The following is a 16,189-nucleotide window of genomic DNA, read 5'->3' on the forward strand; positions in this document are numbered from 1 at the left end:
CTCATTTTATAGATGAGGAAACTGAGGTAGAATTAAGTTTCTTGCCTAGGGTCACTAGTAAGTGAGTCTTCCTGACTCCAGGTCAGGCACTCTATCCAAGGCAGTGCCACCTATCTGTTCTAAATATAATAACGATATATAATCATATTAAGTATATGCTAATGTAATTGTTATTTTTATTATCAGTGATGTTTCCTTAGTTGTTAACAATAACTATTAAATTAGTTCTATGCTATATAATCATTTGTTATGTTTCTTATTATCAATGCCATTTTCTTAATTAGCTATGATTAATGTACTAATTATTAGTTTGCATAATGACATATATTCATTATATAATAGACCTTGCATAATAATTGAATATTATTTGTTATTATTATCATTATTACCACATGCTGTTCCCTCCTGCTACCATACCATATAGCCATCACTCTCACACCTTCATCTAACTCCTTTTACTGCAACAGAACTTAAGTTCTGGGGTAACAAAAGTCACCCCAAACCTCTTGCTGAACCATCTGTATCCTCCACAATAGCTAATAATAGTAATAGCTAATAGAGAGGGCTTTAAGGTTTACAAAGCACTTTATCTAATAGCATAAGAGGGAGATTGAAAGAGACCTTCGTTAACTCCATAGAAAGGACTTTTCATGGGAATTAGTGTTTCCCCCACACTACCCATCATCCCCTTATAAACTGGAGGGAAATGAGAGTTCAGTGCTAGGTCTCTAGAAAAATTCCAATATGATTTTTATGAAGGGAAAATTCAGTCATAATTAGGTATAGGACCACATCTTTGGTTAGAGTCCCAAGTGAGGTGGGTGCTTTTTTCCTCCTAAAGGAAGGCAAGTGGTACAGCACCTTAAGTCCTAGAGTTGGAATTAGGAAGACTTGAGTTCAAATCCTGGCTCAGACACTTCCTGCTTGGATGACTGGTTACAAACTGGAGATGATAATAGTATTTACTTCACAGATTTATTGCGGGATCAAATGATATACTATAGTAAAGTTCCTTGGGAACCTTAAGGTGCCATATTGTTATTAAGGTAGTCACTGCCTTTATCCACAATGGGCACACTACAACTCATCCTTAGTCTTCACTAGCCAGAACAGAATGTTAGCATTCTCCCCAACCACTCCTCTCTTCTTACTGCTTTGACTGCTTCTAAATCTGTTGCTGGACCTTCATCCATGAGCTCCCACTTCTCTTCACTGATAGAACCCTGGGCTCTTTCCTGGTTCCTCTCCTCTCCTCTCTCTTGGTGATTGCATCGGCTCCCATGAATTCAGTTATCATCTCTCCCTAAGCACAGGACTCCCAAATCTACACAACTAGCCCTTGGCTCTCCCCGAGCTCTGTTCTTGCACTTTAGCTTAAAAAGGCCAATCTGGGGTCATCTCTAGTTGTCCTGACCTATTACTTGTCACTGGACTCAGATGACCCTGGAGGAGTGAGGCTAATTAATGACTCTGTACAGCTCTGACTCATTAAAATCCAATTCACTCGCTGGTCAAGACATGACCCACAATGCCATTGGTCCTCTTCCAGGAGGAAAAGGACCAATGGCACAACAAGAACAATAAAATACAAATCCTCCAATTTGATATTTAAAGCCCCTCATTATCTCACCATTTGAGTTACCTCCCTATGTGATCTCGACTTGCTGTTCTCATATCGGGCAATCCCTGTCTGTCCTCAGTGTCTTTCCACAAACTGGCTGACTCCCTCCCCATGCACACCTATGACCCTCTGTTTCCTCACAACCTTTTGGAGTCCCTCACTGTACGTATGCAAGGGTCAGCTCAAGAACCACCTCCTGCCCCAAGGAGACATTTCCTGGTCCCCCAGTCGCTAGCACTTCCCTTATCCAATTATTTTGGTTTGTGTTTCTTTATTTGTATACACGGAGTTCACATTAGTACCTTCAGGACAGGAATTGTTTTCATTTTTTTTTGTCTCTAGCCCCAGTTCCTGGTGCCCTGCCTTGAATGGAATAAATGCTTAGTTGAATTCAAACCTCAAGAGTCAAAAATTGTTGTTCGTAAACAGCTCTGGTGCCCAGCTCAACTGGAGCTGACCTTCGATTTTTATAATTCGTCTCCAAAGTACTTAGAAAGTCTCCTTAAGGGGCAGCTAGGTGGCGCAGTGGATAGAGCACCGGCCCTGGAATCAGGAGTACCTGAGTTCAAATCCGGCCTCAGACACTTAACACTTACTAGCTGTGTGACCCTAGGCAAGTCACTTAACCCCAATTGCCTCACGGAAAAAAAAAAAAAAAGAAAAAAAAGAAAGTCTCCTTAATGTGAAGGACTCTGATCATAGAGAAATGTGAAGACTAGAGAGGAAAGCAAGGCACAAGGAGGCTAATAACAGCATTTGTTGTCACCGTAGAGTTGTTTCAGTTGTGTCCAGCTCTTTGTGACCCCATCTGGGGTTTTCCTGGCAGAGATGTAGGAGTGGTTGGCCATTTCCTTCTTCAGCTCATTTCACAGATGAGGAAACTGAGGCAAACAGGGTCAAGTGACTTGCCCAGGGTCACACAGAAAGTATCTGAGGCCAGATTGGAACTCAGGAAGGTGAGTCTTCCTGACTCCAGGCCTGGCACTCTAACCACTCTGCCACCTAGCCCCCTCCTTATCTGATTTAGTCACATTCAATTCGGTTCCACTGGATATGAATAAAGACATTCATCAAATGGAATCTCCAAAGAGCTCAATACTAAACTCTGTTAAGGGAGGGCAGGGACCATGGTATCCATTGCAAAGATGTCCCCTCTCCTCTGCAAGTTTTTCCCTACAGCTTTGCCCCCATGACAGGGCTATAGCCCTGTACAGCAGAGGTTAATCTAACTCCTCCATCTTGGGGGAGTTGAGTTGATTTCTTCAAGTTAAGACAAGGGGCTCTGGGTGGAGGCAGGATATGAAGCCACATCTTTGGTCTTTTGGGTACCCTGGCTTACCTTAACTCAGCTGGAGTCCTGAGGTGGTGAGGGGGTGGGGGGTGGGGGTGGCTTTTCATTGTGCATGTGGGACCCGAGGGCCTAACCAGGGATAGTCAAAGTCTGGGAGGTCTGACTAACAAAAGACATTCTTTGTCTGTGGTAATCTGACAAAAGAGCAATAATGGGAGGAGAGGAAAAGCCACAGTGACAGATGTCGGGCAGCTCCCACAGAAGGCAGGGAATGGTAATTTTGGAAGCCTCAAGAAGCCGTGGTAGATTTGGGGCAGGGTAGGGGGAGGGGGGATGGTGAGGGGATGAACCTGAGAGACGTTCCATCACAACATGCCTTCCTAGTAGGAGCATGGGCTACCCACAGGGTTCCCTCTCTCCCTGGGGGGTGGTGTGTGTGTGTGTGTGGGAAATCTGTGGAAGACTACTTCCTGGGTGGGCTTGATGTCAGGAAGACCTGAGGTCAAATCCAGCCTTAAGATACTTATAGGGGCTGTGTGACTCCAGGCAAGTACCTTCACCTGTCTGCCTCGGTCTCTTCACCTGTTGAATGGGGATAAAGTAGCACCCACCTGAGTTGTGGTGAGGATCAAATGAGATGAGAACATAGTAGGCACCATATAAATGCTTATTCCCTTCCCCTCTACTATTTACTTTGATCTTCCGTTCTAATGCAGTATTTTGCTCCTTGATTTATGGTTTCTGCCTAATCTGTTGGTTGAGAAGGCAGGTAGGTAGGTATTATATAATTGTGATTTTATGCAGTATTATATGATTGTGATTACCCAGAACCCAGTATAAAACTGAAACAGCAACAAGGGCTCTTGTGACCAAAACAACTCTCCTCTTCAGAATCCCCACAAAATATGCAACTGGGCATTTAAAATTCCTACCAGTTAAAGAGCCAGGATCATAGATTCAGAGCTAAGCGGGTGGTGGAACAATTCTCTCACTATGCTGATGAGGAAAACAGGCCCAGTGAGGTGGTCTCCACCAAGTCCCAGAGGTAGCAGGGGTCAGGACTTAAAACATCTTCTCCCACTCAACCTCAAGCATGGTCCCCTGGCATTCCGTTGTCATATACAATAAAATGATGCACAGCTACATTAGGTCTCCCTGGCCCAAGTATCTAACTTCAGGCCAAGAAAAAGAACCCCATTCACCACTAAATGGTGGGTTTTAATGACTTCAGGATTCACTTTAGAAGTTTCAGAGAATGGTCCCCACCCATTCCCAGGTTTGATAGGGATGGGGAAAACCCTACTTGCCAACAATGCTCCAACAATTCTCTGCAAGTTAGCAGACTGTTTCTCTTTAGAAAGCTACCAAGAACCACTTCTTCCCATTGGTTCCATTCCCACTTTAAATAGAGCGCTGTTTGGCTGGAGCACTTGGGCAAAAAGTGTTCAATCATACTAGATATGACTCTTCTGGATATCTGGTAACCTAACTCACCACCACCAGCCATTTAATCAATCTATGTTCTAACACATGAAATAAGCCCCTGAACCCACATTCCTGCTACCAGGGGGCTTGGAGTTCAGGTGCTTCCCATTGTCAAGCTAGGTATGACTCAAAACCAAAAAATGTTCCCCTACATAATCCATAGGTGCCTTTATTAAAAACAATTTAGAATTCAAGTACCTTAGTTTCTTAGTAAAAACAAGTGTCGGTGGCTTTTTTTGGCAGGGGGAGAAGCATTTGGTTAGCATTGTCTGTTTTCCCAAAGTACTTCCTCAAAATCAAATATAGCAAGACTTGAATGAAGAGTAAAGGATAAAAAACTTTTATTCATTTGTAGTTAGGGAAAGGACAATTTCAATGTCAACTTGACAGGAATCACTCCCCTAAACACACTGCATCTATTGCCTTTTGACAACACAAAACCAAATCATCTCCCTCCAATTTCCTGTTTCTGAGTCAACAGGGAAACAATTCCTGGTGAAATCCAATTCTGTCGCTCTGCTTGTAAGGAAGGCCAATTTAGCAACACCAACATGGGGAAAATCAAAGCTAGGAGAATGTGAAGTAAACTTGAGAGCCCTTAGGAGAACGAGAAGGAAGACAAGTCCAGAGGACGGAAGCGGGGAAAGGGGCAGTGTGGACAAAACCAACAGATATTAGACTAAGGCTTAACTTGATTGCATGAAATTAGAAGTAAAGTTTAGGCTCAAAGAACAATCTTGATATTACAGGTCTAACAAAGACCATAAACTAACTACAGGGGAATCTGTGGGAATTGGAACCAGTTTTTAAATACAGAGCCTAGTTTGGTTCTTTGCTCAAGAGCTATGAAGGCCAGATTCAATTGCAGTATACTATTAGGAAGCCCTGCTATAATTACACAGAATGTGTCACATAAAGAAGGCTTTAAGTTTCTGGTTAAAACATACCTCCCTCCTCCCCCTTTATCTGAATATGGAAATGCTTCACTACTCAGAGCACATGCACTATGAATATCATTTAAAAATGGAAAAATAACCTTTATTTAGAATACAAAACAATACATGAGTTTATGGGATTGACTATTATGACTTTTCCTAAAAACTTCCATGACAAAAGGCGTAATCTACTAAAGCTTTCCAAATCTGTGTTCCAACAGGAAAATAGCTATCTATAGTTTGGCAGTGACATAATGCACTACTTTCAGAGTACAACTGATTTTCTTACAACTCTATAGTGAAAATCTTGCCCATATTAATCTTTGATCCAGTTCCAATGGATATAGAAATATGCAATTTGAATTACACTCACATTCAATGCAAGTGTCAAATAATCATAATAGATGGGTTTTTTTGTTTTTTTTTTTTTAACAAATAGACTCAAAGCATCCTGTCAACTCAAAAGCAGTTACTAACTATGCCTTATTTGAATGGTGTATAATAAAAAGGTGCTCCTCTTCTTGAAAATAAGTCAAGGGATCTATGTCCTGATAAAAACAATTTCAGCTATTCACAACATGCTGAATTAACACTTCTCATCACAAAGATCCCAAGAATGCATGTGGGGGGACAAACACTGTAAAACTGCATGGTAGCAGCTATGGTTATTTTAAACATGGACACAAATCCTTAGCATAGACCTTGTCAAGGGAATTAGGAAACTAAGGCAGTTTGCTGCTCACTATTTATAAAGGATCACTGTTTCTCCCCACTGACCATGACTCCTAGAAAATAAACTGTGCCTCAATTATTGCTTATTTAAAATTACATTTTTACAGAGCTATTTAGTACCTGACACAGAAAAACAATCACAAGTAATTTATTTTTGAGAATCATTTAACATGAAATTATACAAATAAAATTTGTATAAACACAAATCCACATTTGTCATAACACAGATGGCAAAGGACAAAGCAAAAACAAGAAAACTAAATCGGCCGCTATATACAATTGGACACAGTTGTGTCATGTACACTAAAAGTCTTTTACAAAATAGTCATCTCAGATCAATAGAAGACCACTCTCCATTCAATGTCGTCATCCTGCAAGATAGGCTGTTGTAACAACTGCACCTAAAATAAAACAGAAGACCCATCAGATCTCTGCAATTGTCATAAGTTTTCAAAGGTCCATTTTCATGAATTGCTTTAAGTCCTCAATTTATTCTTTTCTTCAATAATTAAAGATCATATGCATATTTATTGGAAAAATGATGTTACTACACTTTTAAATGTTGACCTGGGTCTTCAGTTTAATGGCAGTTATGTGTCTCTTCTGATCCCAGGAACACGAACTTTTGAAATTCAGAAGCCTGAATTAACTAGGTAAGCTTTAGTTAGAAGCACCTCCAGTAAGTGAAAATTTCAATGATGTTGATCAAACACCTGGATTTCCAATAGGCTTACCATAAAGTATCAATTTGTTTGTGCATATGATCTTTAATTTTTTTTCCCCAGATTTAAAAGTTGTTTTGGTTTGCAGATTTCACTATTAGCTATAAAAAGAAAAAGCAAGCATTAAATCTTAAAGAATACACACTTAAAATGAGGCTCCACAATTGAAATACAACACTAAACAGAAGACCAAAATGATTAAGCTGTAAAAATGTACTTTAACTCCTGTAAAAAACCATTTAAGTTAAGAGACTTAATCTTCAAAAAGATTAAAAAAAGAAGCCAAAGTCTGAAGTTTTCCACTTTAATCTTTACGCTGGTACATGAAGTTGGAAGAGACCATACCACAGGACAGCGTTTTCTGGTGTGTGCCTTGCGCTCTGCCCGCAACGTGCGACCCCCAGAGAGAGACGTGGTCAGGGTGACACACGGCCTGCAATGAAGTTCCCGCTGGCGGGTACAAACAAGGTATAATGTCAGAGTTAGAAGACAACATTCCTGCTTTCCTTAAGTTGTACCCATTTCAGTACTTTACCTGTTAATAGCTCTAAAAAAGTTTAATTATTCCTTTAGACCACCTGGCACACAAAGCGAACAGAAAAACTCTTAAGTTTTTCTGAGTACTAAGGAAGGCGAGATCAAATTTTAAAGTTAAAGATCTATAGACACTTAAAAAAAATACAATTTTTTAAAAAAATGGTTTTAAGTTAAACAAAGTTTAGTAAAAAAGCTACATAAATATACTTTCACCTATTGGTCTATTGATCTTTAAATAACAGTAAGCATTTTAAACGGTTTCTTGCATTCTCACACACACCTGTTTTCTCTGTGTCCTCCTTTAATATGGCTGGTAATTGTTTTGGTGATTACCACCCCCTCGGGATGCTTTGCCATACGTGCTTTGTTGACCTATTTAAAAACAAACAAACAAAAAACCCAAAAAGAATTAGATGTGTATGCAATGGGTTAGGCATGATTCTACTACTACTACTAGTGCTGAAAAAAATCGAGTACCCCCAACAACTTGACATGCCCAACATTAAGTAGTAAAGCAAAAAAGAAAAATAGTTTCATAGTTGCTGCAAACTGGTCTTCAAAATATGCATTTCATTACATTCAGAACTATTCACTGTCAATTAACATACGCATTTTCTATCATTCTACACACTGTCTTACAAGCTCAGTTTTTAGTGGAGCCAAATACTTCGATAAAAGGATAAACCTATGCACCAAAACAATTTCAGAGGGGGACTGTATTTAAACACTGAATTTTAATGCCAATGAAATTAAGTTAAATATTCTTACCACTGTAGTCTGCATATCCCTGTCCATATCCATAGTTCCCATAGTTATACCCAGTATAATCATATCCGCCATAGCCACTATAGTTTTGATCACCACCATAGGCACTATTGTAATTTCCATATCCTTGATCATAATAGTTATTAAATCCTTGGTTCCAGTTTTGGCCCTGACCTGAAACAATGCACAATGATTGTTAGGAAATAACTTCTGACCCCCAGGTCTAACATAAAATTGAGAGGATTGAATTTCTAGTCAAGATAAATTGTCCCTCATCCTACAAATCTTAAGCGGCAGAATGGGCACCTTTGGTGCTATCTGCTTCAGTCATCTTTTTCATTTGACATAAAAGGGGGCAGAAAGTCCAATTGTGCCAGTATCATGCTTCCTAAATTTAATGGAAAACCAGGACAAAATTAATATAGATGGTGGGCTGCCGTTCCACTTAGGACTACAGGACTCCCCCCTCCCAAGGAAATTTCAAACGCCATGGTGTCCCTACTGATAACCTTTACCTTTATCCTACTAGTGATGACACTAAATTTCAGTGCAATTATTCCTTAAAAAAGACCGGCTTTTCCAAAAGTAAAAAAATAAAATAAAGTGAAATGAATTTAAAAAGTTTGAAATCGCCCACGGACACGAGCAACTTCTAATCTCTTTTGGGCTTGCTCGGGTTTAGGAGATGACAAGGGCCTGCGCCCGGCGCCAGGGCTTACCTCGGCCACGCCCCCTAGTCCCACCTCGTCCGCCAGCCGCAGCGCCCCTCCCTCCTTTCTGCTGCTGCTGCTGCTGCCTGTATACCTCTTTGGGCTGGGCAACTTTGATCTCGCACTGCGGGGAAGCCAAGCGCGGGTGAGGGGGGGGAGTGGGGGGGGGGGGCGCGCCCCGCCGGGACCCCCGCCCCGCCCCGCCCGCCCGCTCCCCCCGGGACCCGCGCCCGCTCCCCCCGGGAGCCCCGCCCCGCCCCGCCCGCCCGCTCCCCCCGGGAGCCCCGCCCGCCCGCTCCTCCCGGGACCCCCGCCCACCTTGCCGGAGCCGATCTGGTGGTATCTGTTCTCTAGCAGTTTCTTGACCGGCTCCTCGTCCGTGTAGGTGATAAAACAAAAGCCTCTCCTCTCGTTCGTCTTGGTGTCCATGGGAAGCTCGATGTTCTCGATCTAGGAGCCAGACGCCGAGTGAGATCGCGCCCCCCCCCCCCGGCCCGGCCGCCCCCCCCGGCCCCCCGCGGCGCCGCTACCTCTCCGAAGGCTCCGAAATACTCCTTGATTTGCTCCTCGGACGTGTCCGGGCTCAGGCCGCCGACAAACACCTTTTTGGGGGGCTCCTTCCCCTTCAGGGCTTTGGCCCGCTTGGGGTCTATCAACTTGCCGTCCAGCTTGTGTTCTTTGAGCTCCAGGACCTGCGGGGAGGCAGAGGCTCGTGCGCGGCCGGACCCGCCCCCGCGGCGCCCCCCGCCCGGGCCGCCCCCGCCCCCACCTTGTCCACGCTGGCGGCGTCCTTGAAGAGCACGAAGCCGAAGCCGCGCGACCTGCCCGTCACGGGGTCCGTCTTGATGGTGCAGTCCACCACCTCCCCGAAGCGCGACAGGTACTCGGTCAGGTCCTTCTTGCTCGTGTCCCAGCTCAGCCCCCCAATAAACATCTTACTGCAGAGAGAGGGGGGGGACCCCGTTACCTCGCGGCCCGCCCCCTCCCGGAGAAGCCCCGCGGGCGCGCACAAAGAGGCGGCGGCGTGCGGGGCGGCCCGCCCGGCCCCTCCCCCTGCCGGCTCCGGCGGCGCCTGCGCACCCGGGCCCGCGGGCGCCCGCGCCCCTCCCCCACCGCGCGGGAAGGGGGAGGGGAGCGGACCAAGCTTCCCACCCCCGCCCCCATTCCTCACCCCCCCCCCCACCCCGTGCCCGGGAGGGGACCCAAGGCCCCGGCGCGCGGGGGCTGGCGGCGCGCGCAGAGCCCGGGACGCGGGGCCCGGCGGGCGGGGACGGAGGCGCGGGAGGGCACGAGGGGAGGAAGGAAGCGTGCTGTACCCGTCGTCCTGCTGGTTCTTGCTCGCGTTGATCTTGGAGCCCTCGGCGAACTCCTCCATGTTGCTGTACTCGTTCACGTCCTCCATGGCGGCGGGGCTGGCGGCCGGGGGCAGGCGGCGCGGAGAGGGAGTCGCAGCGGCGGCGCGTTGGATGGAGCCGGATTTAAAATGGCGGCGGAAGAGATCCGGGCGCCGCCTGCGCCCTCCCTTTATAGACGCCCCGCCCGCCAATCGGGAGGGCTGGGGGGCGGTGACGTGGCGCGGCGCTCGGCGCGCCCCCTGCCGGGCGGAGCCGGAACTCAGCGACGGCAGCAGCGGGGCCGGCGGCCGGGGAGCCCGGGGCCGCCAATGGGAGAGGCTGCGGGGGGCCGGAGCGGAGGGAGGCGAGGGGAACAATGGCGGCGGCACCTGCGAGAGCCGGGGCGGGACCTCCATAACGGCCGAGCCTGCCGGGGGAGGCCGCGTTACACGGGGCGCCGCTCGATACAAAAACCCACCCCCGAGTCGAACCGCCGCTCCGGGCGCTGCCGATCCCCGCCGTGGGGCGGGCGGCGGCCGCGGGTACCTGGGTCTGCGCGGCGGCGTCCCGTCCGGCCCCGCCTCCTCCCGCGGTCCCCCCCCGCGCGCGGCCGCTCCTGCCGCCCGGGGCTCGGCTGGGGCCGCCGCGGAGCCCAGGAGCGCTGCGCCGGGGGCCCGCTCGTTGCGGCCGGCGCTAGCTGGCGAGCGCGCACGCGTGCTGGGCCCTCCCTCGGGCGGCTAGGAACTAGCGGCACAGGAAGCGTGCGCGCCCGGGAGCGCCTTTCGGCGGTGGCGCGGCCCGGGAGGCGCTTCCGCTCCCCCCCCACGCCAACGCAACAAGCTCCCCCCTCCCCCCCGAAAAAGTCTCTAGCCCGGGCTGCGGGAGCGGGAGGCCTCGCGGAGGCTTTCGTCGGGGACGGGGAGTGGGAATGGGGGAGGGGGGCGGGGAAGGGGCCCGTCTGCGAACATGAGAAAGGGGAAGGAGGCGCTGGGCGGGAGGGTCGAAGGAGCGTCAGAACGAGGGGAGGGGAAAACCTCTCGGCACGTGCTCCCAGGCCTCTCCCGCAGTCCCTGAGCTGAGCACGCTTTGTTCCCTCCCCCCTGGCCCGCTCCGTCGCGGGGACACGCCCCCTCCTCCCCACGTGGTGCCGACCGCCTCGCCCCAGCTGTCCAGCGCGCCGGCGCAGAGAGCTCCCCGAGCGTCCCCGCTGGGCTGCCCGGGCTCCTCCCGCGTTCCCCGCCGCAGCCGCAGCCGCAGCAGCCGGGGCGGAGCCATGGTGGTTCTCTCGGTGCCCCCGGAGGTGACCGTGATCCTGTTGGATATCGAAGGTACCACTACCCCGATTGCTTTCGTGAAGGTGAGGGGCGGCCGGGAACGGGCGGCGCGGCCGGCATCCAGGAAGCGCCTGCTGTGTACCGGGGGTGGAGGGGAGGCAGCTAGCCAGCGCCTGCTGTGTACCGTGAAGGGGGAGGGGGGCGGCGGGGCAGCCATCTAGGAGGCGCCTGCTGTGTACGGGGCGCTCCGGGGGGAGGCGCCGGCTGTGTGCTGGGAGTCCCGGGGGGCAGGGGCTGACATCTAGGCAGTGCCTGCTGTGTACCGAGGGCCCCGGGGGGCGACGTTGCCATCTAGGAGGCGCCGGCTGTGTGTGGGGGAGGCTGCGGGGGAAGGGGCCGGCAGCTAGGAAGCGCTTGCTGTGTACGGGGGTGCCCCTGGGGACAGGCGGGGTCGGGACCACTCCCAATGCACCGTCATCCTTCCCGACCAGGGGGTGGCCTCCTCCACCTGACGGCGAGCTCCCGAGAACAGGTGCGGGGCTTGGCACGGGGTGGCGCTTAATAAGTGCGCGCTGTTCAATTCCGACTTTGGGGATTAGGGCCTGTTGATCTGCACCCCCTCCAGCTTTCCTCCTGCAGCTCCGGAAGGCCGAAGACACATCCCCTCCCTGCTTTCTCTTGTGACTCATATGTTAAGTGCCTACTGTGTGTTGAGTGCCCGGGGGAGGGGTGGATACAAAGAAAGGCCCGGGACAGGACCTGCCTGGGAGGAGCTCCCAACCACGTGCGGGGGGGGGGGAGAGGAGGTGATCCGCCCCAGGTGGGGACTGAAAGGGGGCGGGACCGGGGCCGGTCTGGAGGTTGGAGGCTTGTGGCGGGGCGGGGCCCGGTGCCCCGAAAGGCGGGGGTGTCAGCACTTGTGGTGGCTCTCACCTGCCTCATCCCCGCCCTTTGGGGGCACCCAGGAAGTCGTTCTCATGCTGGAGTGGGCGCCCCGTGGGTTTACCTGGCGGGGCCACGTGGACCCAACACTGACCCTGTGGCTGGGCAGGGGTCTGGACCCCAGGATCCTCTGGAAGGCGAGAGATGGGACCCAAGGATCTTTTGATTGATTATCTGGCGATGCGCCAATAAAGACAAGCCTCTGGTACACTCCGTGCGCACCAGCCACCTTTAGTGTGGTTCTGAGCACCTGCTGTACTCGAAGCCGCAGAGGGCAGGAAGGCTTCCCCTTCCTGAGTTCAAATCCGGCCTCAGACGCTCCCTAGCTGTGTCCTCATCCGTAGGGTGAGCCGGAGAAGGACATGGCAAATCACTGGATCTCTGCCGTGGTGGAGAGTGGGGCGCTGGAGCAGCCACAAACATGCCAATCACAGGGAAATTGGTTTTCACTCCGATAATGTACCTTGCACGTAGTAGGTGCTTAATAAAAGTTGAAATCCATTCTCGAATCATGCGATGGAAGAAAGTTTTTAAAAAGTTAAGCAAAGGGGGTGGCTAGGTGGCGCAGTGGATAAAGCACCGGCCCTAGATTCAGGAGTGCCTGAGTTCAAATCCCTAGATTCAGGAGTTACCTGAGTTCAAATCCAGCCTCAGACACTTGACACTTACTAGCTGTGTGACCCTGGGCAAGTCACTTAACCCCCATTTCCCCGCAAAAAAAGGGGGGGGTAAGCAAAGCTACCTAACAATTGAAAGAAATAGTATGTGTTCCTGTTTGCTTTTCTGGGTTACCTAGAATAAAGAATTTTTGTTTTTATTTTTATTTTTTGTAGAATAAAGAATTAACTTGAATAAGGTGGGAGCACTCATCCTTTAGGGTTGTCTTTAAGACTGATGATGAGGATATTCTTTTGGCTGGAAGGTGGGCTGTTTTTATCAAGGGTATTAATGTGTTACTGTCAGAATAAGTATCCAGAAATCCAGGTGCCTGTGACTTGTGACTGAAGGGCTGAGGCCTCAAATCAAAAGTTAGGTGCATTTGAGAGAACCAGGATCTTCCTAGTCTGTGGTCATGTGACCCGATCCAGCCCTTTTTTTTAAAGATGAGAAAAAAGGGTTTTCAAAAGACTCTGATATGCTTTTACTAAAAAACGTAGACGCTAAGGACAGTTGCTAGATGATTTTTACCCTCCCCCCATAGAGGAACATGGGGTCTCTGTGCTTGGTGTTTCATTTTTAAAGACCTGACCATAACAGGATGGTCATGAATTAAACTCTCTTTGTTCTGGAAACTGGACAAAGAATAGTCTGCTTTCTTTATAGTTTTTCAGAAGTACCGGGAGTGCCGATTTTGTGAAGGGTCTTTTGGCAGTGTTGGTGAGACCTGTGGAGCTCTTCTCGGGATATTTTTTTCCAACTTTATTTAGAATTCTATTTTTTTCCCCAAATTACATGTAGAAACAAACTTTAACATCAATTTAAAAAATGTTGTGTTCCAAATTCTATTCCTCCCCATCCCCCCTTAAGAATTCAAGCAATTCAATATAAGTTATACATGTATCGTCATGCAAAACATTTCCACATTAGATTGTGAAAGAAGACAGACAAAAGAACTTTTAAAAAGGAACTAACAGAAATATTTATACTTCCATCTGTATTCAGATACCATCAGTTCTTTCTCTGTAGATGGATCGAATTTTTCATAAGTCCTTCAGAGTTGTCTTGGAAGAATAGTTTTAGACAGTTGAAGGAAATGCTAAAATTCAGTTAGACTCAATAAACATTTTATCAGTTGCATGGAGGAGTGACAAGAATCGTAGTTTATGGTCATCACCCAAACCACCACTCTAAGTTGTTCCGCCCTCCATATAACCCTGGCTATGTAGCTTGACTTGACCAGAAAATCTGAGGCTCTATAATCCTCGCTTTTCTCCAGTATGTCGTTTCTCTCTAAAATAAGGCTCTCGGCCTGGGTGAATTTCAAGGCTCCATAGAGCTCACAGCCTTGGAGAGACGGCCAATGCAGAGAAGTTAAATGGGGGTGGAGGGGGTCCTCATTGTTGGAGGTCTCCAGGAGGGGGACAGGCCAAATTGGGAAAGCTGATGGCTTCTTCCCCCATCCCTGGAGGGGCCACTGAGTTAGAGCCATTGTCAGAGGGATCCTTGTTCTGAACACAGGTTAACTTAGAGGCTTTTGGGGCCTGAAAGATCCACACCAGCATAGGATGTGACCTGAGTATGAAAACTGCTGTCCCAACATTTCCAAGGCTTGGGAAGGAAGGACGCTGGTTCGGAAAAAAAAAAGAAACATTTGGAGATGGAATTTGTCCTGATAAGGACAGGAAAAGAAATCAAGGCTGGTCCTCCTGAGAACTGGTATTTGGGACCCTTGGGCAGTCTGCTGAGACCTGGTGGACCCCTTTTCCTAATAATGTTTTCAAACAGTTGATGCCCCTTGTAAATTTCAATTAGAACATGAGGAAATGTCATTTTTCTTTTTCTGCCCAAGTTCACAGACACCCCCAGAACTCTATCCTTGGATCCTTTCAGGGTATGTGGTGGGAGTCCTACTCTAATCCTTGCCCCCATGCAGGGTAGGCCTGCTTTTCCTTAAAAGCAAGCTGGAGGGGGGCAGCTAGGTGGCGCAGTGGATAGAGCACCAGCCCTGGAGTCAGGAGAACCTGAGTTCAAATCCGGCCTCAGACACTTAACACTTACTAGCTGTGTGACCCTGGGCAAGTCACTTAACCCCAATTGCCTTGCTTTAAAAAAAAAAAAAACGGCAAGCTGGAGGGCACTTCCAGGCTTGTTTGGCTCTGGGGACCCGCTCTGGCTGTGGACACTGCTGCCCCATTTCCTGAGTGTAAGGAAGCCGTGTGTGTGTGTGTGTGTGTGTGTGTGTGTGTGTGTGTGTGTGTGTGTGTGTGTGTGTGTGTGTGTCTCTCTCTCGCACTAGCAGTGGAGGGGATTGGGAAAGGCCTCCTACAGAAGTTGGGATCCAAGCTGTCTTGAGAGAAGCCCGGGAGCAGTGAGTGACCAGTCCAGGGAACCTTCAGCCCTGTCAGTGACCTGTCCGGTGGAGTTCACTTAGTAGATCCTTTGTCATTTGCAGCCGGCCCTGCCGGGGCCAATAGTCGATCATTTGAAAGATAAGCTTGTTTTTTCATGCAAAGATAGGCCTTTTTGGTTTGGTTTGGTTTGGTTTTTTCTCCTGCTATCAAACTTGAATCCGGTGGTTCTCCACTCTGTTATCATTATTGACCGAAGGGGGGGAGGGAAGCCCTTTTGTGGCCGCCCGTGGGCTTGGTGCTAATTGGATACTTGAACACTCTCCACATTTTCCGGGGGCTTTTACAGAGTTAGAACTGGAAAGGACCTCAGGAGCCATCTAACCCCAGCACCCCATTGTACAGCTGGGGTGGCTGAGGCCCAGAGAAGCGAGCCCCCCTGCTCCGGCACACGGCACCGGGGGCAGGATTTGGGCGCAGGGCCTGGTTGCTCCTTCCACCTTGCCACCATGCTGCCTCTCAGCCACCTGGCTTCGCTCTCAAAGCCTGCCAGTCCCCGGAGAAAGTCCCCACGGACCAGCCCTTTGGCAGGTGCGCTAGCTGCTGGGGGTGTTCTGCTGGAGATATTGAGGGCCTGCCTCTCTGGCTTAGGAAGCTCGCCCCCCGGGGCGCCCGTGACTCTGAGTGCATCCGGCTTTGAGGGGGCCAGAGGGGCAGGCTGTGTGTCCTGTCCACCCTGCTTGTGAGAAAAGAATTCTCAACAATGGATTTCTTGGGGGGGACTCAGGGACCCAGTCTTAGTTGGCTTTCTCCGCCCCTCCCCCAGAAAGTTC

General features: G+C 49.2%; 2 protein-coding genes across 9 annotated transcripts in view; one reads left to right on the forward strand and one right to left on the reverse strand.

Annotated features, from left to right (window-relative positions):
- Positions 1–4,714: 4,714 nt before the first annotated feature.
- On the reverse strand, positions 4,715–10,621 carry HNRNPDL (heterogeneous nuclear ribonucleoprotein D like). Of its 4 annotated transcripts, XR_006353507.1 has the most exons (9): positions 10,115–10,559; positions 9,568–9,736; positions 9,329–9,490; positions 9,117–9,248; positions 8,808–8,922; positions 8,092–8,262; positions 7,604–7,695; positions 7,132–7,236; positions 4,715–6,465 (listed from the first exon to the last, which is right to left on the reverse strand). XR_006353507.1 is itself a non-coding variant. In XM_043969564.1 (8 exons), the coding sequence occupies exons 1-7, from the start codon at positions 10,546–10,548 to the stop codon at positions 7,625–7,627; spliced, it is 1,254 nt and encodes a 417-aa protein (XP_043825499.1). In that variant the 5' UTR covers positions 10,549–10,621; the 3' UTR covers positions 4,715–6,465; positions 7,604–7,624. The 4 variants fall into 4 exon arrangements, 2 of the variants coding, with proteins under 2 accessions (XP_043825499.1, XP_043825498.1); XR_006353508.1 differs by lacking the exon at positions 8,092–8,262; XM_043969564.1 differs by lacking the exon at positions 7,132–7,236 and having other exon boundaries at positions 10,115–10,621.
- A 482-nt stretch (positions 10,622–11,103) lies between these two features.
- The window catches only part of ENOPH1 (enolase-phosphatase 1), a 28,202-nt gene continuing 23,116 nt past the window's right edge, over positions 11,104–16,189 (forward strand). Inside the window, exon 1 of one of the 5 annotated variants that reach the window (XM_043969568.1) lies at positions 11,104–11,489. In XM_043969568.1, the coding sequence (XP_043825503.1) occupies positions 11,406–11,489 (84 nt within the window). In that variant the 5' untranslated portion in view covers positions 11,104–11,405. The remainder of the gene's footprint in view (positions 11,490–16,189) is intronic. The other 4 variants (XM_043969565.1, XM_043969566.1, XM_043969569.1 and 1 more) reach the window with 4 other exon arrangements.

This window comes from Dromiciops gliroides, chromosome 6, assembly GCF_019393635.1.
Source record: "Dromiciops gliroides isolate mDroGli1 chromosome 6, mDroGli1.pri, whole genome shotgun sequence".
Lineage (NCBI taxonomy): Eukaryota > Metazoa > Chordata > Mammalia > Microbiotheria > Microbiotheriidae > Dromiciops > Dromiciops gliroides.

What these genes read in the sequence shown, in the direction of transcription:
- HNRNPDL (XM_043969564.1), bottom strand. Translation starts at nt 10,548, where the DNA reads ATGGAGGTCCCGCCCCGGCTCTCGCAGGTGCCGCCGCCATTGTTCCCC. An exon ending in ACGCCGCCAGCGTGGACAAG is followed by an intron (nt 9,491 to 9,567) that starts GTGGGGGCGGGG and finishes GCCTCCCCGCAG; the next exon opens with GTCCTGGAGCTCAAAGAACA. An exon ending in ACCAGATCGGCTCCGGCAAG is followed by an intron (nt 8,923 to 9,116) that starts GTGGGCGGGGGT and finishes GCTTCCCCGCAG; the next exon opens with TGCGAGATCAAAGTTGCCCA.